Genomic DNA, 23725 nt, shown 5'->3' with positions numbered 1-23725 from the left:
TGGTTGCCTAGAGCAGCACCTGCTGCCAGGGTCCTCTGTCCCTTACCAGGGATTGGGGCCATGCACAGCTGCTGGTATCTTGCCCTCCACTCTGGTTAATTACTAATTGAGGGGGGTGCTGCTCCCACAGGGTGCAATGGCCCCCAAGAGACTGTCCAACCCCTGCAGCCCATCATGGCCTGACCACCTTGCCTGTGTCCTCTCTGGTGTGGGAAATGTCATGAGAATGCCTCCCCCCTTCCCCCCTACATGTTCCCAGGGATTCAAAAAACTGCTAGGCTGGGCAAGACCCAAGCACATCCCCATAAAGGCAGCAGGGAATAGGAGTGGGCCCGTGTTTCTGCTGGGGCTTGCTCTGTCACAGCATTGCCCTTGCTGTCTTCCAAGCTCTTTGCACAATGTGTGCCCCCCCAACAATGCTCAAGGCTGCTGGGCTGGAAAGGAAGCCCCAACTGATCCATGCTGGTAGAGAGAACTGTCCTCAGGACTGCCATTGCAGCTGCCCATTAGCAAGGACAGGTCAGGCTCTCAGCACAACACCAGGCTCTTGCAGGACAGCACAAGGGCACTGGCCCTTAGGGAGCCCATGCCCCTGTGAATGCTCAGGACTGCCAGGGCAGAGAGATGCCTGCAGGGAGACTCTGTATATAGCAGTGACTCCCTCCCTCTCATCTCTAGATTACTGTTTTCTTGCTGCAGTAACCAGGCTGTGTGGTTGGGACTGTGCACTGTGGCAGGCAGCATGCTGACCCTGCACCGAAGTGCTGGCTTGGCAGCAGGTCTTGACCAGTTTTCCCTTTGCTGCTGTAGCTACAGTATCAGGTCCTGCTGATCACAAAGTGACTTGTCCTTTTGCTTGGGTATGCAGTGCCCCCTGCCCCTGCCCAGCAGCCACAGACAACCCAGTGACTGCACCCTGTGTCCCCCAGTATGGTTTCTGTAAAACTGAACCCCCTGACCCATCCCTCCAAAGCAAAAGACATGTGCTCCCTTCCCAGAGCAGAGCGCTTTATTATTTAACAGTAGCACTAATCCTTACAGAAGTTGCAAGACACATGCACACACAGCCTGCTGCACAGCACACCTCATTCCCAAACCTATGTACAAGGAGCCAGACTTGTGTCTCTGCTACAGGTACGGGTAGAGCACGCAACACACTTTGCAATCGTTAAAGGTTCAAGCAGGTCTGTGGTGGGGAAGTACACAATGCAAAAGGGAATTTTCCACAGGGCTGGAAGAGAAGGTCTGGAGTAGCCTACTGGAACCAGAACCCAGTGCCTGGAGACCAAGTAGTAAAATCAAGCCTGTGCTGGGTCTGGAAACTGGGTTAATGAGGCCGTGGTTATGATGTGCTCTTGCACTGGCTGCGGATGGCTGGGAGATGCTTGCTGCGCTGCGTGGTTCCACAGCACCTCCTCCCCAGCAGCAGAAGCCCAGTGGCATCTGCAGGATGGAGCATGCTGGAAACACAATGGGGTTCCCACAGTCATAGGGGATCACAGCCTTCCGCAGCTTGTGCGGGAAAGGAGAAGGCAGGCTGATATCTGAATGCCCCTGGAGCCTGGTGCATGCTCAACAATCCTCAGACAGCTGTGCCCATCAGTGCCTTGAGGGGCTGTTGTCTAGACAGAGGAACAGTGTGATTCCAGCCTCACAAGGACTCTGGGATGGTGGCTGCAGTTCTCACCCAGGCAAAATGGTTGCAGCCTTTAGTGGAGTTGTTGAGTGTCTGAGGCTCCTGCATGACGAAGACGAGGACAGGAGTCCCTCTGGTACTGTGCTGACTTGCTTCTGCTCAGAGCCCCCTGTCTGCATGGCCAACACCTTCCCAGTGAGGTGCAACTGGGGACTGGAGCCCTCGCAGGTCTCTGTTCTACAGCTCTTACCCCAGACATGACACATGTCATGGTTTCTCTGCACCGCCTGCAGAGGTCATCTCAGAGAGTTGACAGAGCCCAGACCCTCTTGCCTATATGCAGGGTTGTCCCCTGCTTCTCCAACAGTGCTGCCCTCCATGCTGATGGGCAGCGTGTCCCTTCCACAGGGGCTGTGGTGGAGGAGTGGCTATGGCCAGTGCTTGGGGCCCACTAGTTGCTGGGGCTGGGGGTGAGCGCGCCTCTTGCAGCATGCATAGGGGCCCGCAAGAGCATTCAGATGTCAAACATCTCTGCCTCCTTATCTTTCCAGAATGAGAAGCTACGGTCTATGTAACGACAGATGTCATCGCTGCTAAACTCCCCCAGCTCAGACACCAGTTGGACGGAGTTCTTCCGGGTTTTGGGTAGTGGGGCTCGGCCTGGGTCCATAGGGATTGGGGCTGGCTGTGGGGTGTCACTGGCCAGGACCCTAGCAGATTCCTGATGGGGTGGTGGGGCTGGCGGGGCTGGCGGGGCTGGCGGAGCTGCAGCTGGTGACTGTGACAGGGCAGTAGCTGTGCCCCTGAGTCCCAGGCTATCCCCAAAGAACTCCTGTTTGAGGTCCTCAAAGCCATCAAGCCAGTCACGCCGGCCAGCCTCTATCTCCTCGAGCACAGCCTTGTGGAAGCTGCGGATGAGCTCCCAGTTGTGACTGCCCAGCCGGTCGAACATCTCATAGCAAAGCAGGTGCCGGAACTTGCGCTCCTCCCGTGTCAGGTTCATCTCGAGGAGCTGGAAGTAGCCCAGCATGAAGAGGTCCAGCGAGAGGCTGTCATAATGCACGGGTGCACCCCCTACGTGCGGCAGGAAGTGCTCTGGCCAGTACAGCATGTTGGTGCGGCTCAGGCGCCGGATCTGCCGTGTGGGCACCTGGCTGATGATGTCCCGCCACTGTGAGAGCAGGTTCCCCACCACCTGTCGCTGTTTCATGAAGTACAGGAGCCGGTCATCCTCGCTGGGTGGCTTCCCTGCTGCCTGCCGTATGGGGCGGGCCTGCCGTACTGATTCGGTGAAGGTCCACTTCCTCCAGTGCTCCAGAAAGAGGTAGACAATACGCTCCTTGCGCATGTCAATGTAGTCCTGCACGCAGCTCAGCTCCGTCTGCACTGGCAGGCTCCGTGTCAGGTGGTCAGGACTAAACAAAGCCTCTGCAAAGGGATCTGTTGCCACCTTTTGTGTCTCCACCTCTTGGGGGAGTGGGGGCTCTGCCTCAGCATAGGCCAGTCCCAGGGCTGGCTCTGTGCCATTGGTGGCCACCTCCTCACTCACAGTGGCAAAGGGGTCACTGCTGGTAACATAGTCTTCCTCCAGAATGGGTTCGCGGTTGTAGCCATAAGGCACAGTGCCCACAGGTAGGGACCGTTTCCTTTTGTACACCCTGCTGCCACTGCTGCACATGTCGTCGGGTGCCAGGGACTGTGTGTACAGCTCGTAGTTGGCCTTAAGGTTCTTGACTGACACGCCGCACTGCAGGATCTCCCTCTCTACCTCCTCCCGGGTTGAGCTGAAGGACTGTGACCGCCCAATGTTTGTTGGTGCCCCCTCGGGTGAGACACTGGCAGCACAGGGTGCTGGCTCTGGCAGGTCAGGAGTCAAAAGGTCACCCAACTGGACCTCCTTGCCCCCAAGTGTCGCCAGCAGGATGGCCATACTCTTCAGCAGGGTTGAGATCTTGCTACACCAGGCCGGGAGGTCATCGGCATGGCCCTGCATGCGCTTGGGGTTCACTGTGAAGTGCTCCTTCACCAGGGCAGCTGAGACAGGCAGCAACTGCTGCAGCTCGTGCTCCAGCTGTTCCAGCTCGCTCTCCACCTTCTGAACCTTGTGCATCACCTGGAGATTCTCAATCTGCCGTTCAATACGTAGGATGTCCTCCTCCGTCATGAGCTGCCCAAAGGGTCCCAGAATCCCATTATGGGCATGGGAGTATCTCCAGCACTCCTGCGGATAGTAATTCCCGGTCTCCAGCTAAGGCAGGGGGGAAAAAACAGAGGGAAAAATGTCTCCCTCAGGAGCTAGCTCCATACTGTCCTGTCTCTGCACACGTGCGCGACTTTACATGTCCTTAGTGGTGTAATGGCAATGGCCAGGCTGGAACGCTGACCGCAAGGAGGGCGGGAGAGCAGAGGCAAAGGCGGCCGGCACAGAGCGAATGGAGTGAGTCAGTGGAGCTGGTGGAGAGACCTCGCTGTCTGCATCTCGCGCACACGGCAGGAGAGAGAACTTTGTTAAGGAGGTGCTGTCCCAAGTCCCTGCCTGGAGGAGACGGCCAGGGGTATTTCCAGGAACCGTTCACTCATTACACCACTGAATGACCATGTAAGGCATTTAAACCTGCAGTATCATCTTGGCATGAAATCTGGGACTTGTGTTTCTCAGCTGCCCCTAGGTTGGGATATTGGAGTAGATCCTGACAGCTATGCTCCCAAGCCTAGCATTGGCTATGCTGTTGTCTCCGCACCCACATTTGCCCTGCAGCCCATGGGGGAGCTGGTCCCCTTGGGTGCAGAGTGCCACCCCACTCCCTGCTGCCTGCCTGGAATACTGCAGTTTAAATGCATTTCGCAGCTGACCAGAGCAATGCAAAGAACGTAGAACCATGCAGGGCATGCAAAACTCCACCGCACACATAAAACACCCCAACCAACCCCATGGTAAGGCGGAACCGGCACCCCTGCATGACCTCAGGGCCCAGCTGGGTCTCAGGCCTGTGCTGGTGCTTGTTTCCTGGTCCATGAGCACCCCCAGGTTAATGAGGACACAGGAGATGATGCTGTGAAACATCCTGTGTGTCTGCGTTGGCTCTAATAAAACTGTGTGCAGTGCCTCCCCCTATCTGGTCTTTCTATCGCTACCCTGGGAGCCCTGCCCAAGCCAGCACTCTACAAACACTATTTACCCACCATACTCTGCATCTGGCTCCAGCAAATTAGCTGTGTCAACAGGCGGAGGCAGAAGCAGCATGTCTCTACAGGGCTGCCAGCAGCCAGGGCCTTCCTGCCTCTGCTGTGCCCTGGAGAGTCCACTAGCCTGCACTGTCCTTCCCTTCAGTCTGGTTTCTGGTGCTTCCCTGGCCTAGCCTGTGGGCAGCTTGGAGAAGACTGTTCCCTGCTGTCCCAGAGGGACCCACCTGTCAGTGTATGCCCTGCTCCAGGGCAGCCTCAGCTGCTGCATGTGGCATGGTCTCCAGTCAAGCAGCTCAGCCAGGCTCTGGCGCTGGCTCTGGCTCTGGCTCTGTTGGGTGGTTTGCATGCTCAGGTTTCACTGCAAACACCTCCATCACTGGGGCTACACTTTCTGCTAGGAAGGCACTGAGGTTTGTTGCAAACAGGTTTAATCTGTAAGTATGGTGTCCATACACCAGACAGGGACCTCATTAGTATGGCCAGGGCTGCTCTGCACTTGCTGGGCAAGCAGCAGTCATGCTGGGCATGTGCCTGCTGGAGCCACCTGGGCATAAGTGGCAGCTGTGCTGGGAGCTCAGCAGGGAGGGCCAGTGTCCCAGAGTCTATGGCCTGCTTGCAGTCCAAGGAGGGGCTCCAGGCTGGAAAAAGCCCCACTTCCTGGCTCTAGTCCCAAGGAGTCCATCCATTCCCACCTTCAGACCCTCTCCCAAGAGCCCTAAGTAGAAGCATTACAGCTCCTGCCCCCAGCCTTACTTGAAGGCAGTGCAGAGCCAGAGTATTGACAGAGCCAGGAGGTCAGACATGTCTCTGAAAGCATGAAGCATTAAGCCCTGGCCACCAGGTGGGGAAGCTGGGGTGTGTGCAGGACTGAGTGGGTCATCCTGGGCTTTGCTCTCCCTCAGCATCAGGCCAGGGTTGGTGGAGGGGCTGAAGCCTTTCTCCTGAATCTCCCTTTTCATTTGAGTCAGTCCTTTTCCCTGCATGTTGCTATAACCCCTGAGACAAGCCTGTGAGCCAGGGCACTGTGGCCCAGCCCTGGAGCCTGAAGATGCTGTGCAGGAAAATGGAATCTCCCACAGTGCACTCGCCCAGCGGGGAGGGATAATGTGGCCTGGCCCCTGACCCCATCGGGTTCTGCTGGCTACCTGAAGGGTTTCTGCTGCCCCCACCTGTCAGATCCAGCCTGAGGGTGTTTCCAGTATCTGCCAGGGTGTTTTGCATGCACAGGAGGAACACGGTCACAGGCCCACCACCCCACGTGGAACAGGCAGGGCACACAGGCAGGCATGCATGGCACCCACCCTCATACCTTCCGCTTCTGCTCCTCCTCCTCCTGAATCTTCATCTGCAGCTTGCGCACCATCACCTGCCGCTTCCACTCGGGGATGGGCCGGCCCTGCTCATCATGTGTTGGGATCAGGGCCTCTACGTCCACCTGGTTGCTCTGAACTGAGGCAGGGAGTGCCATGGTGCCATTGACAACTGGCTCGGGGGATCCAGTGGTTGCGGAGCCGACAGTGGTATCTGGGGTGGCTGGCGGGGTTGGCGTCTGAGCAGGAGATGGGGAGGAGGCTGGCATCTCCATCTGAAAGGGAAGAAAAGACAGGGAGCTTTACAAAGGGCAGGTGCCTCCATGTGGGGGGCAGTACAGGGTCACCCTGCACGCCAGCCCACACAGGGGACACCCATCATCTCTGGCTGAGCTCTCTAATCCATGCTTGGCATGCGGGGCTCAGGAGCCCCATGGGGCTTTGGGAGCAGTGTCCAGGGCTATCTCTGAGGATGCTGGAGCACAGATGCTTGCCCTGGCACCATCCCTATCCCCGCTCCCCACTCAGGGCAGTGCCTGAGCCTGGGCAGGATAGTGAGGTTAGGTGACAGTGGGCTGGTCCCCGCAGCCTCCGTTGGGCTGTTTCCCCTTACTGACATGCTTGTGTTGGCAGCAGCAGGAGTCCTGCTGGTACCCACACTTGCCCTGGGAACATTAAGACCCTGGCAGAGCCAGCTTTTCCCCATTGATCTAGAAATGCAAACCTCCAGAGCTCCGTATGCCACAGGGGCACATGAGACCTATGGCTGCCTGAGGGGAGAAGTGCCTCCCCACCCCACCCCAATTCCCAGCCTCACAGCTCCCTCCCTGGCTGCTAGCTACTGCTTACAGTGCAAAATGGATTCCAGCTTGCTGTGACAATGCCAGCCAATACAATTTGCCATCCATAATTAAGAGCTAATCCCCCCAAGCCCAACTGTCCCCCTCAAAGCAACAAAGACACTGGTGAGCGTGACATACATTGGCCCCCACTTGGCCACTGCCTGAGAAGACTGTGGTGAAGCCTTTGCTCTGTGGGGTTGGTTTGAGGCTCTTCCCTGCCTTGATCTCAGCCAGGAGCTCAGAGTTGTCACCAGTGGGGGACATCATGTTGAACGACTTGGTACCTGCAGGTGGGAGATGGTTGTAGGTGAGAAGACACAGAAAATGACCCTAGAGGGACTGTACCCCAGGCCCCCCACTCCAGCCCACAGCTGGGCCTGGTGCTGCAGCTTGGAGCAAAATGGACTGCAGTGACCAGATACTGGGCAAGAGCCCCCATCAGCAGCTCCCACTCCCTGGCCCTCATGATGCTACCAATATCTCCTGCAGCCATAGGCAGGGAGTGAGGCTGTGCTTTGGTTGCAGGGGTCCCCACTATGTGGGACTTTACTGGTCACAACTAACCCACCAAGTCCCCCTTTGGGAGCAGCAGGTGGCCCAGGCAAGCCAGAGTCCTGGCTGCCATTCTCTACACCAACTGTGCAATCCCACAGCACTGTCCCATGTGGAGTCTAGCACAGCAGGAGGGATCAATGAAGCTGTCTCAGGCCTTGTGAGACAATCCCACCCCAGCAATCCAACTTGCACCAGCCCAGGCAGGTTTTTCTGGCCCTTCCCCTGCCCCTGGCTTGTGCAATCCCCCATCCCACACAGTGTAAGCGCCAGCCCAGGTGGGGGGGGCCCAGACTGACCTTCCCACACCCACAGCTGAAGCAAGCTGCCTGGAGCTGCTGCAAGGGCCTGAGCTGCCAGGTACCAGACCCAGTATCACAAAACCCCTGCTCATGCCCCAATAAGCCTTGCTTACACCTAGAAATAGAAATGCAGAGAGGAAGAAGGTGCCAGTACTCCAGTGGGCCACAGCTCACTGCAGAGACCCCCCAGTCCCAGTCTATCTCACCAGCACACATAGACTGCTCCCCAGATCAGCTGCCCTGGCCACTGAAGGATGGACTCACTAGGCACCTCTCCTCTACTCAATGCTGCTGAGGCCAAGCCTCCCTGTTCACTCCCAGTCCAAATTAAACCTCAAGCAACCATGGCTGGGAGTAAAGCAGAGCGCAGTCACGTGGGAAGCCAGCCCAGCCAGTGTAGCTCCTGTTCCAGGGTGCTGCCTTCCGGCAAGGTCAGAGCAAGCACATCTCTGTGCCTGCTGCCTCCTGCTCTGCCCGCAGTGCTCAGTGCCCTGCTCCTTTGCTGCCAACGTGGGGATTCACCACTCCTGTCCGAGGAAGCCACATGTGAGATTAAGCAGGGATAAGCAGACGGGCAGTGGGGTCAGAGCAAGGGCAGCCAGGTAAGCCCAACTCCCTGGCCTTCCTGGTCCTTTAGCCCGCCAACCCCTGTGCTGGAGAGAGGGCAGCCCCATGCTGCATGCCACCAGTTCCCCGATACAGATGGGAGCTGGGGTGTTAAGGCAGGAGGGGAGCATGCCCAAACGCAGCCAGCATTCCAGTTAGCTTGGCTACAAGCCACTGTTATGAAGCGGGACCTACAGGTTGGTTAGAGCAGGTCTCGACCACGTGGGGATGCGCCACCGCCCAGCAGGAGCTGAGTGCACCTGCTGCCACCCTGGTTCTCATACTTGCCCTGCTGTGCTCGATCTGCTGCGGTGGGGGCTGTGCAGCCCCAGACCTTCTGCCTGTCTGCAGCCCCACGCGAGCGTGCTAGCTCCTTCACCCAGCACACAGGCTGGGCCATGGGAGTGAGTGGCCAGGACGTCCTACCATCCCATTTGATTGCAGGGAGGCCAAGTGCTTCCCCTGCTGATGCAGAAAGTGGGTTTGAAGTGCTCTCCCCTTCTGCTGCGGATTGGGCTGCTGGACAAAGGGCTGTTGGGACGAATGACCCACTTGGGACAAGGAAAGGTCATTAAGCATCAGCTGAGACCCCAAATCCCCCTGGCCTTGGTGTTAATCAGCCAGGCACAGCTGCCAAACTGCCAGCAGTAATGAGCTGTTGGTGGCCAAGGCCCTGACAGGATTCACATGTCTTGCTAATGCCGGATGTATGAGCACACACAAAGGCGCTACTGTGTAGGCCATGGGTAGTGCATCCTGGAGCCATGCAGTTTGCAGCGGGAACAGTGTCCTGACAAGAGTGGTCACAGTCGCCCTCATCAATGCAAACCAGCAAGCAGGTGGCAAGAGGGGCTGCAGGCACCATAGCAATGACACTGGCAATTCTGGGATTGCGGGTGCACTGCCCTGTGGCCCAGGGTCACTGACGAATCCCAGGGAAAGGGACTGGAGCACACTTCCAGGGATGCGAGCTTGACTCTGCTCCCACGGTGCCAATGGTGCCAGCCAGGCATGGATTGCACCTCTGCTACAGGACCCACGAGGTGGAGGGTGGTTCTCCCAAGGACTCCATTTGCCCTCATCTCACTGTCCCAGAGGTCAGTAGGAGCTTGGCCACTGCCTCCCTGTGAGCTGCCTCAGGGGAGAGTGGAGTGCCTGGAGAGCCCCTCCCTGCAGGCAGGTGCTGTGCTCAGTGAGCATTATGGACTCTTTATTGGGTGACAAAAGCACAATGGTGGCCTTTGTCTCTAATCTGCCCCAACCCCGCTGCTGTAACTGCTGCCAGGTGCCTGCTTAGTGGGCTTAGCTCAGCCCCTTCACACTGGAATCCAAATCCCCTGAATGTTTGAGCCTTTCAGTCCAGGGTCAGAGCTGAGAGGGGATCACTCCAGCCCCACCAATCTGGTCCCAGACTGCCAGTTGTGCTGGTCACACTGAGCTGGGATCCACCCCAGGGCAGGACTACGCGGGCTTCCCTGGAGCACAGCTATCATTACTGGGGGTGCAGTTTGCAGGTGCATGGCCTTGGCAGCTCAATGGCATACTCCTGCTAAGCAGTAAGAGCAAGGGGCCCATGGGGCCCTTCTTGGCCAGCAGGTGCAGGTAATGGTGTGGAGCATTCTCAGGAACACTCTAACCTCATTCGTACCATGGCAAGGCACAGTTGGCAAGCAGGCCTCTTTGAGACAGCCTCCTTGGCTTGCATTGGCCTTGCTGTCCATGCTCTCAGTACAGAGAAGCTGGGGGAATGGGGGCGGCCTTCAGTCAGCCATCATACCAGGACTCTCGCATAAAAGGGCTGGATCTGCACCTCCAAGACACACTACCCTTCTGTGAGGCAGGGCCCTTCTGATAGCTCGGCCATATGGCTGTGGCATTCTGACTGGCTGGGCTGACTCGGGGGCAACAGCACGTGGCACACTCAGTCCTGTGGCAATAGCCAGTGTTCTGTCCTCCAGCTTCCCACTGGAGCTGGGACAGTGAGTCTGCATTTGGGGCAACAGCTCTGTGCCCTTGCCTCAGTTTCCCTCTATGTAAGAGGGGCCTGATGCCCACCAGGGTCTGGTTAGCTTGTGCACGAGGGCTAGCAGGTTGCTGCTGATGTGTCACTCTTGTACACAAAACAGGCCACGTGGCACTGTTGCTTGTAAGCTCTGCCAAGCTGGCTCTGCTCAGGAGCTCATGAGGTTTCTTGCTTCCTTTCCTTCTTGCTCAGGAGGCTTTTGTTTCCTTTAACCCTTGGTACTTTTAGATGGCTCTTGTGGTTCAGTTTAGCATTGCCGGCCCCCCAAAGTGGCACTGAGTTCCTCAGACTCCCGCCTCCGCTCTCCACAAACCAGGTGCAGGGAGACACCTGAAGGACCAGGTCTCCAGAGACTTGGCTCAGGTCTCTGCAGTATCCCCCCACCCCAACACCAGGCTGCACAGGGGCCCAATTCTGCCCCACCAAAGGAGGCATGAGCTTCACCACCCAAGAGGCCTGGGGCACAGTCACCAGCAGGGGCCACTTCCTGCCACATACTGGCAATGGGGGCACGCATGGCAAGTTTCTCTCAGCCCCCATGGCACCACCCAAGAAGTTGCTCTGCAGCACATGCAGGGTGCACACAGCTGCTGAGCCCCACTCTGGCACTCCTGGCAACAGAAACCAGCCTAAAGCTGGCACCACACAGCAGCAACTCCCCAGCCCTGCCCCCCAGAGAAGCCTCCCACTGGGCTAAATAATGCATATGTGGGAATGGCTGGGGCCTGTTTGCCCTGCCACCGCAGGTTGTGCACTGCTGTCATCAATATTTGATAAGAGAACAGAGGGGCGGAGGCACTGTTGTTCCCCTGGCACCAACAGGTGCTTGGAGGGGGTCTCTGTTGCTGCAGGGCAGCAAACCCCACCAGCCGGAAGCCTCCAAGTCTCTCTAGCTTACCCTTGAATCTGGGGCGCTTTGGCTCAAGTCCCTGTGCATGACCCCCATCCTCTGTGTTGCCCCTGCATTCAGAGGACACTGGAATAGGAAGCCAAAAGAGAGGAGGGCAGGCAGCAAGGGAAAGGCTGTCCTGCTCTGCATCATCCACTCCAGCATGCCTTCAGTGGCTGCCAGCTGTTAGGCTGTGGAAAGGGGACTGGGTCCTTGCCAGCAGGAGGCACTTGTAGCACACTTGCTGCATGCCAACTGCCTGGTTCAGTGGGAGGATGGCACCTTCACTAGTAGCCCGGACACACTCCTACCAGAGCTCCCTGTACAGGTTAGGCCCTGTACTTGAAGTCAAAGAGCTGTGCCCTGGGCCTGACCACTGGATGCTGAGCACTGGGGTAGGGGCTGCAAACTGCAGGCTGTGCAGCCTCATCTCCTTGCCATGCTTCACCCTGTGAGCAGTTGCTGGGTGTGGGGAAAGTTAGCTGGGCTCTGGGGACCTCCCTTCTGACAGCTGGTAAGACCACCTTCAGTTCCTAAATGCCCCAGGGACTCACCTCCAGGTTTCCCCATCCTTAAAGTGTTTCCTGCCCCAGTTACAGTGCCTGTGGCAGACAGGGAGAGGTTTGCGAGATGGGGAATGGACTGAGCACTATTAAACCATGCAGATCAGAAAGGGCAGAGCAGGGCATAGCCCCTCTGCCCACAAGCCAGCCACAGTACTTACTCTTCATTTGTCTCAGAGATTTTCCTTCTAGGAGGCAGAGAGCAGAGAAGCAGCACAGTGTGGTTAGGCACAGAGGCATGCAGTCACCAGAACATAAGACAGGAGAGATGGAGCCGGCAGTGAGAGCAAGTGGGTATGAGAAGGCATGAGTGACATCCCGCAGAGCGAGGCCGTGAAGAAAATGACAGAGAAGTCCAGGAGGGATGGAGCGAAGGCGAGAAAACAGATGAGAAACAAAATGGACAGTGAGTGCAGAGGAGAGGCTGTTCTGGGCACCAGCCATGGGGAGATGCACCCTAGACCCAGCGCTGTGTGGCAGGGCTCACCACCCAGCCATGGCGTCTGCTAAACCTGCCTTCACCTAGGCATGGGTGAGCAGGGGCTGCTGGCCTCCGCCCCAGTGTTGCATTGAGAAAAGAGACCTGGGGGGTTGGGCTCAGTCCCACAGTGTCAGTACTGCTGTAGCACATGTGATCAAGGCCCACAAGCCTGAAACCTTGAGGGAGGGGCCAGGGGGCAGCTTCCATGGTAACTGCCTTTCCCTGCCCAGCCCAACCCAGCCCCAGGTATGAGTGCCTCATGCCCTGATCTGTGAACTATGGGCACAAACACTCGGCCTGCTGCACATGGCAGTGCCCCAGGTGCCTTCATTTCCAAAAGCCTGGCCCTGGACAAGGTGGGTGAGCCCAGGCCCAGCCCTGCCTCTGAGCAAGGCAGTCAGCTTAGCACAAAGGGAGAGAGACTTTCCACAGTGTGGGATGGTGCCAGGCCCTGAGAGCCCTGCTGTACCCCCTGCCTGGGCTGGGTGAAGGGGGGTTCTTGATCTAGGTTTGCCCAAACCAGCTCAGGCACATGGCAGACCAGCTTTCTGCACAAGATCACCACACACACACAGGGTTGTAACATTACAACCCCCCGCCCCCCTAGTGTAGAAAGGCTGAGGAAGATGCAATATGGGGAGCTGAGGCTTTGGGAAAGACATGTGCTGGGGCTCTCTAAAGGTGTGTCTTCTACCTTCACCGGCAAGGGAAGAATTAACCTATTCCTCTAGCCCAAGGAAGGGATCTAGGTGCTGGTGCTGAGTGCAGGGCCAGGGCTGGGCCAGCTGCAGACCCTTGGGCTGTTTTCCCTAGCAGTTTGAAAAAAGGGCTGCTTGGGGCTGGCAAAGCTTGACAGCATAAGTCGAGCATGGGAAGGTGGCAGGGCTGCCTCTGCACTGGTGGAGCTCTGCAGAGTCTGGGGAGCTTGGGGAATGCTCCTTGCAGAAGCTCTACTTCATTGCACTACACTGCACTCACTTCCTATGGTGCTCTCAATGGAAGGGGAGGGATGGGCACTGCCCTGCCAGGCCCAGGAGCAGGGGCACTGGCTAGGTTGGGATAGGGGCCCCCACAGGACAGTGCCATTGAAAGCCTTGGGGACCTGCCATCCCTTCTCCCTGGGTCTCTGCCCTTGTCCAGGCTGCCAAGGCCAAGCCCAGACCAGCCACCCAAGAATGCTTGAGACAGGGCCAGACTTTGCAGCCCAGCAGTCTGCCAATGAAGAAGCAGGCTTCACAGAGATGCCAGAGAGAGGGTTCACTTTGCCTGTGGCTGCTGTGAGCAGTGAAGGGCACAAGGAGGGCAGTGGTTCCCCTAAGAGGGGCTAGACAGGGGCACTGCCTTCCTGGGGGCTGCTTCAGCCCAGTAGGCTCTGACTGCCTGGCCTTGCTGGGCTGTGAGAACAGTCCTCCATGTGGTCCTGAAGAGCTGATCCCTGCAGGGGCACTATGCGATGCCCTACACACAAAATCATGGAGACATAGATATCTACCTTGGTTAGTCTGTCAGGTGCAAATCTACCCTTCCTGCTACAGGACAGGGGACCAGGTCCAAGCTTCTGCTGCAGCCTCACTAGGCCAGTTTTGGCTCCTCTGGTGCCTGTGAGTGCTCACCTGGCCCACGGGATTACTGTTGTGGCTGGTGTGGCACATGTCCCTGCCCAGGGGCACATGGAATTCAAGCACATTGGCAATGGTGGTGCAGAAGGGCGCACACACCATGCTGTGTTGCACAGGATGTCAGAACTACTGAGCTGCCCAGCAGGGCCTGGTGGGGAGAAGGGTTGTTGTCTGCACCACACTGCACTGCTCCATTCCTGCCCTGCTCAAGAAGACTGAGCAGAGACCTCAGATGCTCTGGGGAGTGGGGAAGGGGGCAAGCTCTGGGTTGTGCTGCAGAGGGAGCTCCTCACTGGTGGCATGGAGGGGTCTGCTATGGAGCCAAGGGTAGCCTGGGGGAGCTTGGCTCAGGCAAACAGCACCTGGCTCTAAGGAGGGGAGAGGTGGCCCTGTTGATTGACTTGGGTTCCACCCACACTCCTTTGCTGAGCTTTGCACACTCCCTGGCCCGGCCTGCACGCGAGGGAGGCAAAGGTCAGGGAACAGTGTGAGTACATGGCAAATGCCCAGGGCTCTAACCACAGAGTCCCTGCCCCTCCCCTTCCTCCTCCTCAGCCTGTTGGCTCCTGGCTGCCATCTGGAGAGCTGCTTGGTCTCTATGCAGGTGCTGCCTGGGAACACCTCATTAGAGCAGGCAGCCCCTGGATGTCCCTGGCTCCCTGCCCTCCTGCCTGCTAAGTGCTGTTCTGGGCTGCAGCTGCAGCTTTTGGGACAAAGTGGGGACTATCCTGTGGGTCAAGAACCACCCCTGCAGTCTGGCGGTGCTTTGGGCTGAGGACAAGGTTGTGACAAGCTGACCACCCCACAGGTGGTCTGTGTCCCTTAGTAAGGCCTTGCGGAGTGTGTTCTGGCTGCTTGCTCTACCAGACCCCTTAGCAATGCCCTGCTCCCTCACCTGGGCACCCTGCATGTAACAGAGTCCCAGAGCTCACAACTTACTTCCCGTGGAGGAGGACGCACGGCGCTGGCTGGCAGCAGGCACCTGAGTCTCCGTTGGCAGCGGCGGGGGTGGGGGTGGGGTAGGCAGCTCCCCCACAGACTTGTTCTCCACCGAGCTCCCATTGTGCATGTTGTTGTTGGAGAGCAGAGAGGCCTTAAAGAGATGAAAATAAGGCAGTGAGGTAGGGCCAGCGCTCTAGAGAAGCTCTCTAGTGGGGATACCCCTTGCTGGGGCTGGGGAGGCCTCTCATGGCTAGGCCTCAGAGTGTTGGCAGGCTGTCCTGTGGCTTGGCTTTGCTTTGCTGTCAGTGCAAGGGGCTGTGCACTGCTGGAGACGGAGCTGTGGGGCACGCTCAGCCCGCTCCCCACCAAGCATCTGACTTCGGCTGAGCAGCGGGATGAGGCTGAGACCTGCCCACCCACTTACCCAAGCAGCTGAACACTTGCTGCCAGTCGAGGCTGGGGCTAGACAGGCCCCCATGGTGGGAGTCCATGTCCTAGCCCCCTCTCCAGACTCACTTGCACTTCAGGCTCACTTGCAGGCTGAGCCATGAGCTATGGCTGGCATCCCCTCTGCTCCCCACTCTTCACTGCAGACCCAGCAGGCGCTGTCCAGGCCTGGGGACATCTGGGGTCTGCATGTCTGAGGGGCTGGGGCTGGGACTGGTGCTGACCTCTTCACTGTGCGCCATGGCCTGGGTGCTGGGGGGCTCCCCCGCACTGCTGCCCAGGTGCTTGTAGTAGTCTCCTGTGCTGGGCTGCTTGCTGAAGTTCCTTGACCTCCTGCTGGAGTCGACTCGCCTCAGGCCTTCGGGGCTGTTGTCTCGGGAGGTCAGCTGTGAACAGCAGAAGCCAGGGCTGGTTAAGGCAGAGCGTTACAGGCCCAGGCTGAGCTCAGGGCCCCATGGTGCCAGGCCCTGCAAATACATGGGGGCAAGGGAGATGGTTCCTGCCCCATCTACACACTGGACAGCCAGACCAGGGGTTCTCAACCTTTTTTAAATCAAGCCTCTCCTGCATTAGCCTCAAGTGTCCCCTCAGAAAATCTCAGCTCTCAGCTTTTCATTCATTTCTTGATTACAGAAAAATAATAGAGCAAGTCATCTCTTGGAGAGAGCTCAGAAAGACCACAACAGGGCAGGAAGGTTCTGACACTATGGATTCCTATTGGAAACTGCTGGGTTTATCTAGTAAATCATGTGTAGCTGTTTGCATGCTTAACAGTAGTAATATTACATGGCACCCTGAATCATCCTGACAAGGATCTCACATGCCCACAAACATGGCTGTAAACAGTCCTGTTGCTAAACAGCCCAGCCTTCAGGCAAGAGCAGTAGCAGTGGTCCATCACCTGGGTGTGTGTATCACTGGTTTTGCACATCACACAGCCAACAGCCTGAGTGGGATGTGGCAGGTGTGGTGCGGGGGCCCTGGTGAGCCTCACTCATCTGTGCCACAGGCAAGGGGAGTCCTCAGAGGTGCTGAGCCAGGTGTGAGAAAGCGAGTGACAGGTGCCATCCCTCCTTTCATGTGGGGCCATGGAAGAAGGGCTGCTCACATAGGCCCTGCTGAGCCTGGAGCAAGGAGATAGCTGCAAGGGGCACGGGAGCCCCACAGGGCATGACTGCCCCTCCGCTCACCCTGGGCAGGCTCCTGCTCACTGCTCACATGGCAGTGGGAGGTACAGCAAACACCTGCAGTTGGGAACTGGTCTCCAGCCCTGAAAGTCCAGTTTGCATTGCTGGGAGGCCTGCTGGCTCCAATGTGACCTGCAAGGTGCAGTGTCCACCTGTGATCTGGCAGACTGGGGTCCCAGCTCTGCACCACACAGACTCCTGTGTGAGCTGGTCGTGCCCTCCTCTCTCTGTGGCCCAGTCCTTGCCCATAGGAAGCGAACCCTGCCCTCAAACCCCAGGGCTCTATGGGGAAGCGTGCAGTAAGCTGTGCACAGGGAGGGAATTCCATGGCTTGGGCCTGCCTCTGCAGGCCCCTGGCCTGGGATGGGACAGAGATGCAATATATCTAGCTGCTGCTGCGTGAACTTCCCTGACAGCAGGGCCAGCAGGCCCCACGCAGATGGACTGGAGAGACCTGCTATGTTCTTTCTGTTAGCATCAGAACCTGGCCCCAGCTCAGATGTGCCCTCGTTCTGGAGTCCAGGCCATTCGCATTGGCTGTGACTTTGCATGGCTGCACCTTCTACAGTGGGAACATGGAACAGGCCTGTCCGCACCAGTAGCTGCCTCCATGCTGCCTTTACCCATGCGGCTGCCTTGAGAGGCAGAGTCAAACTGTACTTTCACTGACACAGAGAACTCTGTTGGCTTCAAGGCTGGTTTCTTGGCAGGGCAGGGTACCCAGCAGCATCCCACACTGGCAGGGCCCCAGTGTCTGACACCTCTTGGGAGTGAGTTCTCTCTCCAACCCTGATCTCTGCTGACTCTCTGCCTGCTGCTGCAGTGATGTGCTGTACGCAGCAGGGGGTGCTGTGCCAGATGAGCCCCAGCTCTGTTGTCCCCGCAGCTGGGCAACTGGGTTAGAGGGACTGGCCCTCTCCATTTCCAAGAGCCCCTGCCCAGGCAGGAGTCGAGATGCTGACACAAAAACCCTGCAGTGACAGCAGTGGGTGCTGATAACATGATGCAGTTGTGGCAGCGCTACCTTGCCAGGACCCTGCATTGGGGGCCAGGGGCATGATGCAAACAATAGAAATGCAGAACAGGGCTCCAGGGACCATGCGGGGAGGATGCGAGGCACTGGCAAGCCTTGGCACCACAGCCTGCACTAGTAAACAGCCGCACACTCTTCCCTTCTCCCCTCTGCCTGGGGCAGGAGCGCTCAGGCACAGGCAGGGCTCTGTGCCCACAGGGACGACAGTGGGTTGGGACCCAGGAAGGAAAGGAGGATGGAGTGAGGAAAGCATGGAGAAGCCCTCAGCTCCACAGGACAGGGGGCTGCAAATGCAGGAGGAACTCAAAGGAGAGGAACACAGGTGCCAGGAAGGCAGGCAGAGAGACCGCAGGGCACAGACATATGGAGGGACAGAACTATGCCTCATGTGGATCAGCCCCTGGGCTTCAGGGAAGGTTCCTCAGGTCCCCATTGCCTACAGACCACCCCCCGCTGCCCTCACCCACTTCTGCACTGAAGCACTTGGGCTGGGCTGCAGAAGGGGAGAAGTCATGGGAGTCCCATCGGACCCTGCTGTGCTTGGCGCTTAACTGGAGCTCACCGCAGCCAGATACATCTCCCGCTTCCCAACCCACATAGTTACACCTTTCCCTTAGCCTGGCCACTGTTTCCCAAGACATGCCAGCACACTATTCTGCCAGTCCCCCTGCATGCAATTATACCACTGCTGCAGCCCCTTGCTGGCAGGCACAGCTGGGTATATCAGGGCAAAGGGCTTTATGACACAGCACAGAACCTGGATCCAGGCCCAGCACTCACTGCCCCCCACACACTTCACAAAGCCCTGGCACCCACCAGACCCTTCCCCTGGCCATGCTCTGCCAAGGGCTGGGGATGTGCTGGGGGACAAAGCAAAGCCCCTCTTACCTGTGCCTGGCTTGGCTAAGACCCGCTCCACCTGCTGCCTGAGAGCGATGCGCCACCCGACACCTGGCCTCAGCACAGCGCTGACACCTGAGCCAGGCTCTCCAGTTACAGCTGCTTGCTAACAAGGCACCCACACCTATCAGCTCACCTGGCCATGACATCACTCCAGAGGCATCAGCCAATCCTGGGGCAGAGGCTCCCATTTCTCCTCACTAAGACATAACTAAACATTAGCCCTGCCATGGGCATCACTGGCCCACCACCTTTCTCTTGCCCATCTGTGGCTAGGAGTCATGGACAGGCCCCAGACTCAGGCCTGGCTGGGAGGAGGCTGGGTGGAGAGTGCTGACAAGGCAGGGAGGCCCTGGGGCAGTTCCACAACCCTGTTTGTGATATATACTTGCTGATTAGCAGGAAGCTCAGCTCAGTGCAAGAGCTGGCCCCTGCCCTCAAAATGGCACCACCTGCACCTGGGGAAGGGGCACAGGTATCACCCTTTGCAGTGGGCACCAGTTTGGTGGAGGACACAAATACGGTATGCATCATATACCTGGACTTGAGTAAGGCTCATAAGCCAGTCCCACATACTAACCCATAAGCAAACCAGAGGAATGTGGGCTAGGCACTCTTAGTGGTGGGTGAGCACAGAACTGGCTGAATAATTTCAAGCAGAGTGTAACTATCAATGGGTCAATGTCAGAATAGTAAGAAGCCTCCAGCAGGGTTACATGGGGTTTGTGCAGGGCCCAGTGCTGTTTAACATGCTTGCTAATGACCTGGATGTGGGAGCAGAGAGCTCCTGGAGCAAGTGTGCAGGCAACAGGCCTGGGAGAAGCTGCAAGCACTTTGGAGGGCAGGAGCAGAATTCTAAAGGATCTTACACAGCCAGGGACCTGGGCACAAGATAGGAATGGAGCAGAGACAAGTGCAAAGTGCTGCACCTGTGGAAGCAACACCCAATGCAAAAATGCAGATGATGGGAGAACTGCCTGGCAGGCATGCTGGAGGTCCTGGTGGACAAGACGCCACAGACAGGCTAGACATACACTGCACAAAAAGGGTGCACATGCTTAGGGGCTGCACTGACATAAGCACTGCAGTAGTACTTGGTGCAGGCTAGGCTGCTGCTGGGTACTGTCCTGGGCACTGCAATTTCAGAGGGAGTCAGAGACCCTGGAGAAAATCCAAATGGCAGCAGTGGGGAGGACTGAGTGCACTGACTCACATCACACTAAGCCCCCAAGTCAGTCAGACCAATACATAATACATGTACTGACCCTGCTAAGCCAGAGAAGGAGCTGGGTTAGACACCACTTGATTGCCTGGTTCAGTCCTGGCTCAGGCAGCCAGCAGGGCAATGGATGCAGTGTTAGGGAGTGGATAGCAGCATGGTGAGGGCAGTGCCATGCTGATGACAGCCCAAACATCCCTGGTACCCTGGACAGCAGGTCCTACAGATGCTCTGCCAACACTTAGGCCCACTTCATCGGCTGACAGTGTCCATGGGCTAGACTGGAAGTCGGGAGCCCAGCACACACGCTTCCTCTATTTGCACCCAGTACTAGACTGCACTAGCTGATGGGGATGGCAAGAGCCAGCTGGTATCCAGATGCTTAGGGCAGGAGTGGTAGGGCACTTGGCTAGGTTGGACATGTACTGTCAACATCATATTTGGGACATCAGTGGGTGGAGAGCTGGGAGTGTCCCTGCCCACCTGCATGAACTGGCAGCGTAAGCCCCTGGAGGCTCCCAGACACCAGGAGAATCTCCCCACTGAGCCCAGTGGGACCTGCTGGTATGTGAGCTACAGGCTGGGATGGAGCTGACCCCAGGCAAGGCAGGAGACTGTGCCAGGGAGCACTGCAGCCACTGATCAGAGAATGGGACTTAGAAAGGGGCTTAGCAGAGTAACATGGCTCAGCCCCCTGCCTGGCCTATGCAAACAAAGCTCTGAGCGCCTCTGCCCCCTCCATGCATGATGGCCAAACCTCTCTGCACAGCATCCCTCCCCCAAGACAAACCCCAACCCACGGCAGAATGGATAAAGCATGTGGGATTGCTGAGTTGGGCAGGCCTCTTGCCCAGATGAGCCAGTAAGGCTCCATGGCCCACATGCCACAGAGCTGCTGGCTCTCCAGCCACCCTCTCCAGGGTGAGTGGACTGCTTGCCAGCAGCACCACTATTCCCAGAATGATCCTTGGCAGAGATATGTGCATCCAGAGGAGACTGTGCTGAGCAAAGCCCTGAAGGTATGGTCTCTAGGGATGGCCTTGGATCATGCACAGGCCTGAACAGCCCGTGCTCTCTGCCTGCACATGTAGAAGCAAGACTGGCTGTAACAGCCTCAGGCCTGTGGGGCAAAAACCCAGCAAGTCTACTGGGGAGGCAAGGGCTACAGCAGCCATTTGTTCTCCATGGTTTGTACATGGGAAGGCTTTCTAGACATTTTGTATGTACCTTGGGCAGGTCTAATAGTAACAGGGCTCTTCTTTATGTGGGAGAAGTAGCCACCAGGCCTCTGCAGGGAGTAGACTTCAGGGAACATGGGATGCAGAGGTGTGAGCACCACCCCTGTCTCTGTCAGGAGCTCCAACATGCAAATGTGTTTTGCATATTGGTATTTGGGACAAGCAGAGCCCAGGAGCTGCAGCCCAAGTATCTAGGGATGGCAAAGTGCTGCCTGAGCAATGCTGGGGCTAGGGTGGACAGGGGCCGTGGGGTGGGCAGAGCCTAGCCAGCTATGTGCTCCAGGCAGCAGTGCCCCCTGGCCTAGAGGGAGAAGCGGGGGCAGTGCAAGGCAGATTGCATTACAGCCTCCACTGCTGCCATCGTATTCTTGGGATTTGTTTGCTGCCTGGCCTGGCGGGCTCTCACCACCCTGTTGGCGGCTCAGTTGTTGGTGTCTCTTTCCTCTGCACGGTGCTGAAAACAGGCATGTTCAATTGTTAATGACCCTGCCGCGGCAGGATCATTATCTGGGCAAGCGCCGACATTGTGCAGGTAGCGATTATGCAGGGCCTGGCTTTAGTAACCCTCCCTCCTGCGGATCCATTTCCAACCAACTGATACTCCCCTGCCTGCTGGCCACGGGGCTCACTCCATGGGCTAGGTAGTTTTCTCCTGGGAGTGGCACATCCATTTGACCCATTGGCTGTGGGGGATGCTCTCCAGGCCCACTACACTGCACTGCACTACACTACATGGTGCACTGCATTGCTCTCAGCCTGCCCTCAGGGCTGCCTGCATCTCATTACTACCATTGCCCATGTTCAAGAGATGAGACCTGTGGTGGGAGGCTCCAGCTAGCTATGCCTAGTCTGTCTTGCTCAGAGGGAAACCCCCTCCTCTCTCTAGGCTGGAGGTATTGGGAAGGTACTAGCTGGTGCTGCACTGGCTCCAGGTCTGCTGCGCCACCCGGGGGTCACATTGCAGAGAAATGGGACACTCGTGTATTTATTTTCTTGCAACGCTATCTGTGCTACACAATCCAGGCCCAACCAAAGGCTTGCACTGCCCGCGCTACTTGGCATGCAGCAAGGCTCCTGATTGAATCCAGCCTTGCTGCTTTCTTGTGCCCACAGGCATGCACATGATGCAAAGCGCCAGTTTTGGCCCTGCCTCTCCCTCTCCTTCTCACTAGTGTTCACCCCCAGTGTTTCCATCCCAATAGCAGATGAGGAAGAGAGAAGCCATGGAGATAGTTTGAGCCCTTATCCTGCTGTTCCAACCCTTCCCTAGGCCTCTCACACTGGCAGGGCTGTCCATCCACACAGGCAGGCACCGAGGCAGAAGTATTTCCCTGCTACAGCCAGCCTGAGGTGCTGTGCTGGGGGTTGGGAACAGCTGGGGCATTTGCTAAGGAGGAGGGCAGGCCAGAGCCTTAGCCACCCTCAGAGCTGAAACCAGCCCCTCCCCGCCTGACAACCCCCCTCCAATTAAGCAAATTATAAATACAGCCATCACAGTTTCCAAACTGCAGCCCTGGCCAGAAGTGGCGAAGACCCAAGAGCTTCACAGAGCACCTATTGTCCTCTCTGGCAGGCTATGACAGCCACAGAGCCATGGTCCCCATGCTCACTGGGGTGCTGCCTTCCTAGGGTACCTCTCCCACCCCTGGAGCAGAGTGAGAGTGTAACATCACCTGTGCACACTGAGAAGGCCCTGGCCCAGGTCAGGATTCACCTCCCACCCCCATTAATGATGGATCCCCAGAGAAGCAATTACTGCTGCTCCAAGCTTTATCGCATTGCAGTGAGCATCCTGGGAGAGCCCCCAGCCCCAGGCCCCTAGCCAGACCCTTCCTGGATCCTACTGTAGTGCAGCCACTGAGCCCAGACAGTGGGAAGTGAAAGCCATCTTCCAGGGGCTTTGCTAGGATGCCACCCTGGGGTGCAGTGCAGCACAGCACAGTGCAGGGGGTTACCTCTTTCTTCAGCACCTCACTCTCCACGTGGCGCAGGTTGTTCTTCATCTGCACGTAGATCTCTGCCGTGTGCTGGGCCTCAGGGGGGCTCGGCGCGGGGTAGCTAGGAGGGGGAGGGGGTGGGGATGCCTCGCTCAACTTCTTGTCTGCACCCGGCCGGATCTCAGGGTTGAGCATGTCCATGTACGCCTGCATGTCTGTGATGGTTGTCGTGGCAATCCCTGTGGGGGAGACCAGCCTGTCATGGTGGCTGCGGTGGGAGCCATGTGCCTGCACCCACCCCAGAGTAAGACCCTCCCAGTACAGAGCTAAGGCTGCGTGGACAGGCACTGCCACTGCTCCCACCACCTTCACTGACTCCCAGGAGAGTTTTCATCTCAGGCTACCCTCCAGGGTTTTGAGGGGGGGGAGGAGGTACTGACAGTGCGACTGCCAGGACAGGGCCTCGGAGTCACCCTGTCAGAGCCCTGTGCACTCCCAGGGCCTGGCCAGCTAGGGAGTGTGGGGCACACTGGGGCAGCTTGTATCTGTGTGGGTCTGTGCAAAGCACAGCTAGGGGTGCCCTTGGGTTGGGCTGAGACCTGCCTTTCACCAATGGAAGGGTGAAGTGGCTCGCACGCACGCTTCAAGCAGAATCGGGGCAAAATACCACTGGCAGCATCGGCAGGGACAGCTGGAAATGTGTGGAGCCTTCTGGCTGCTACAGGGATGGAGTCTGCCTCTGCATAAGGGGCTGCAGGCCCAGGCCCTCTCTGGTAAGCTCTGTGCAGACCTGGTTACCCCACAGCCTTCCTG

The 23725-nt window shown here is 57.6% G+C and overlaps 1 protein-coding gene across 1 annotated transcript in view; it reads right to left on the bottom strand.

Annotated features, from left to right (window-relative positions):
• Positions 1–6: 6 nt before the first annotated feature.
• ESPN (espin) overlaps positions 7–23725 on the bottom strand; it is a 45680-nt gene continuing 21961 nt past the window's right edge. The window contains exons 7-12 of the mRNA XM_025206420.1: positions 22931–23151; positions 15623–15784; positions 14949–15102; positions 7113–7258; positions 6132–6407; positions 7–3884 (exon numbers count right to left, since the gene is read on the bottom strand). Of these exons, the coding sequence (XP_025062205.1) occupies positions 2151–3884; positions 6132–6407; positions 7113–7258; positions 14949–15102; positions 15623–15784; positions 22931–23151 (2693 nt within the window). The 3' untranslated portion in view covers positions 7–2150. The remainder of the gene's footprint in view (positions 3885–6131; positions 6408–7112; positions 7259–14948; positions 15103–15622; positions 15785–22930; positions 23152–23725) is intronic.

The sequence above is a fragment of the Alligator sinensis genome, unplaced genomic scaffold (assembly GCF_000455745.1).
Source record: "Alligator sinensis unplaced genomic scaffold, ASM45574v1 scaffold322_1, whole genome shotgun sequence".
Lineage (NCBI taxonomy): Eukaryota > Metazoa > Chordata > Crocodylia > Alligatoridae > Alligator > Alligator sinensis.
Note: the sequence above shows the minus strand (reverse complement) of the source record. Positions and strands in the feature narration are given on the sequence as shown.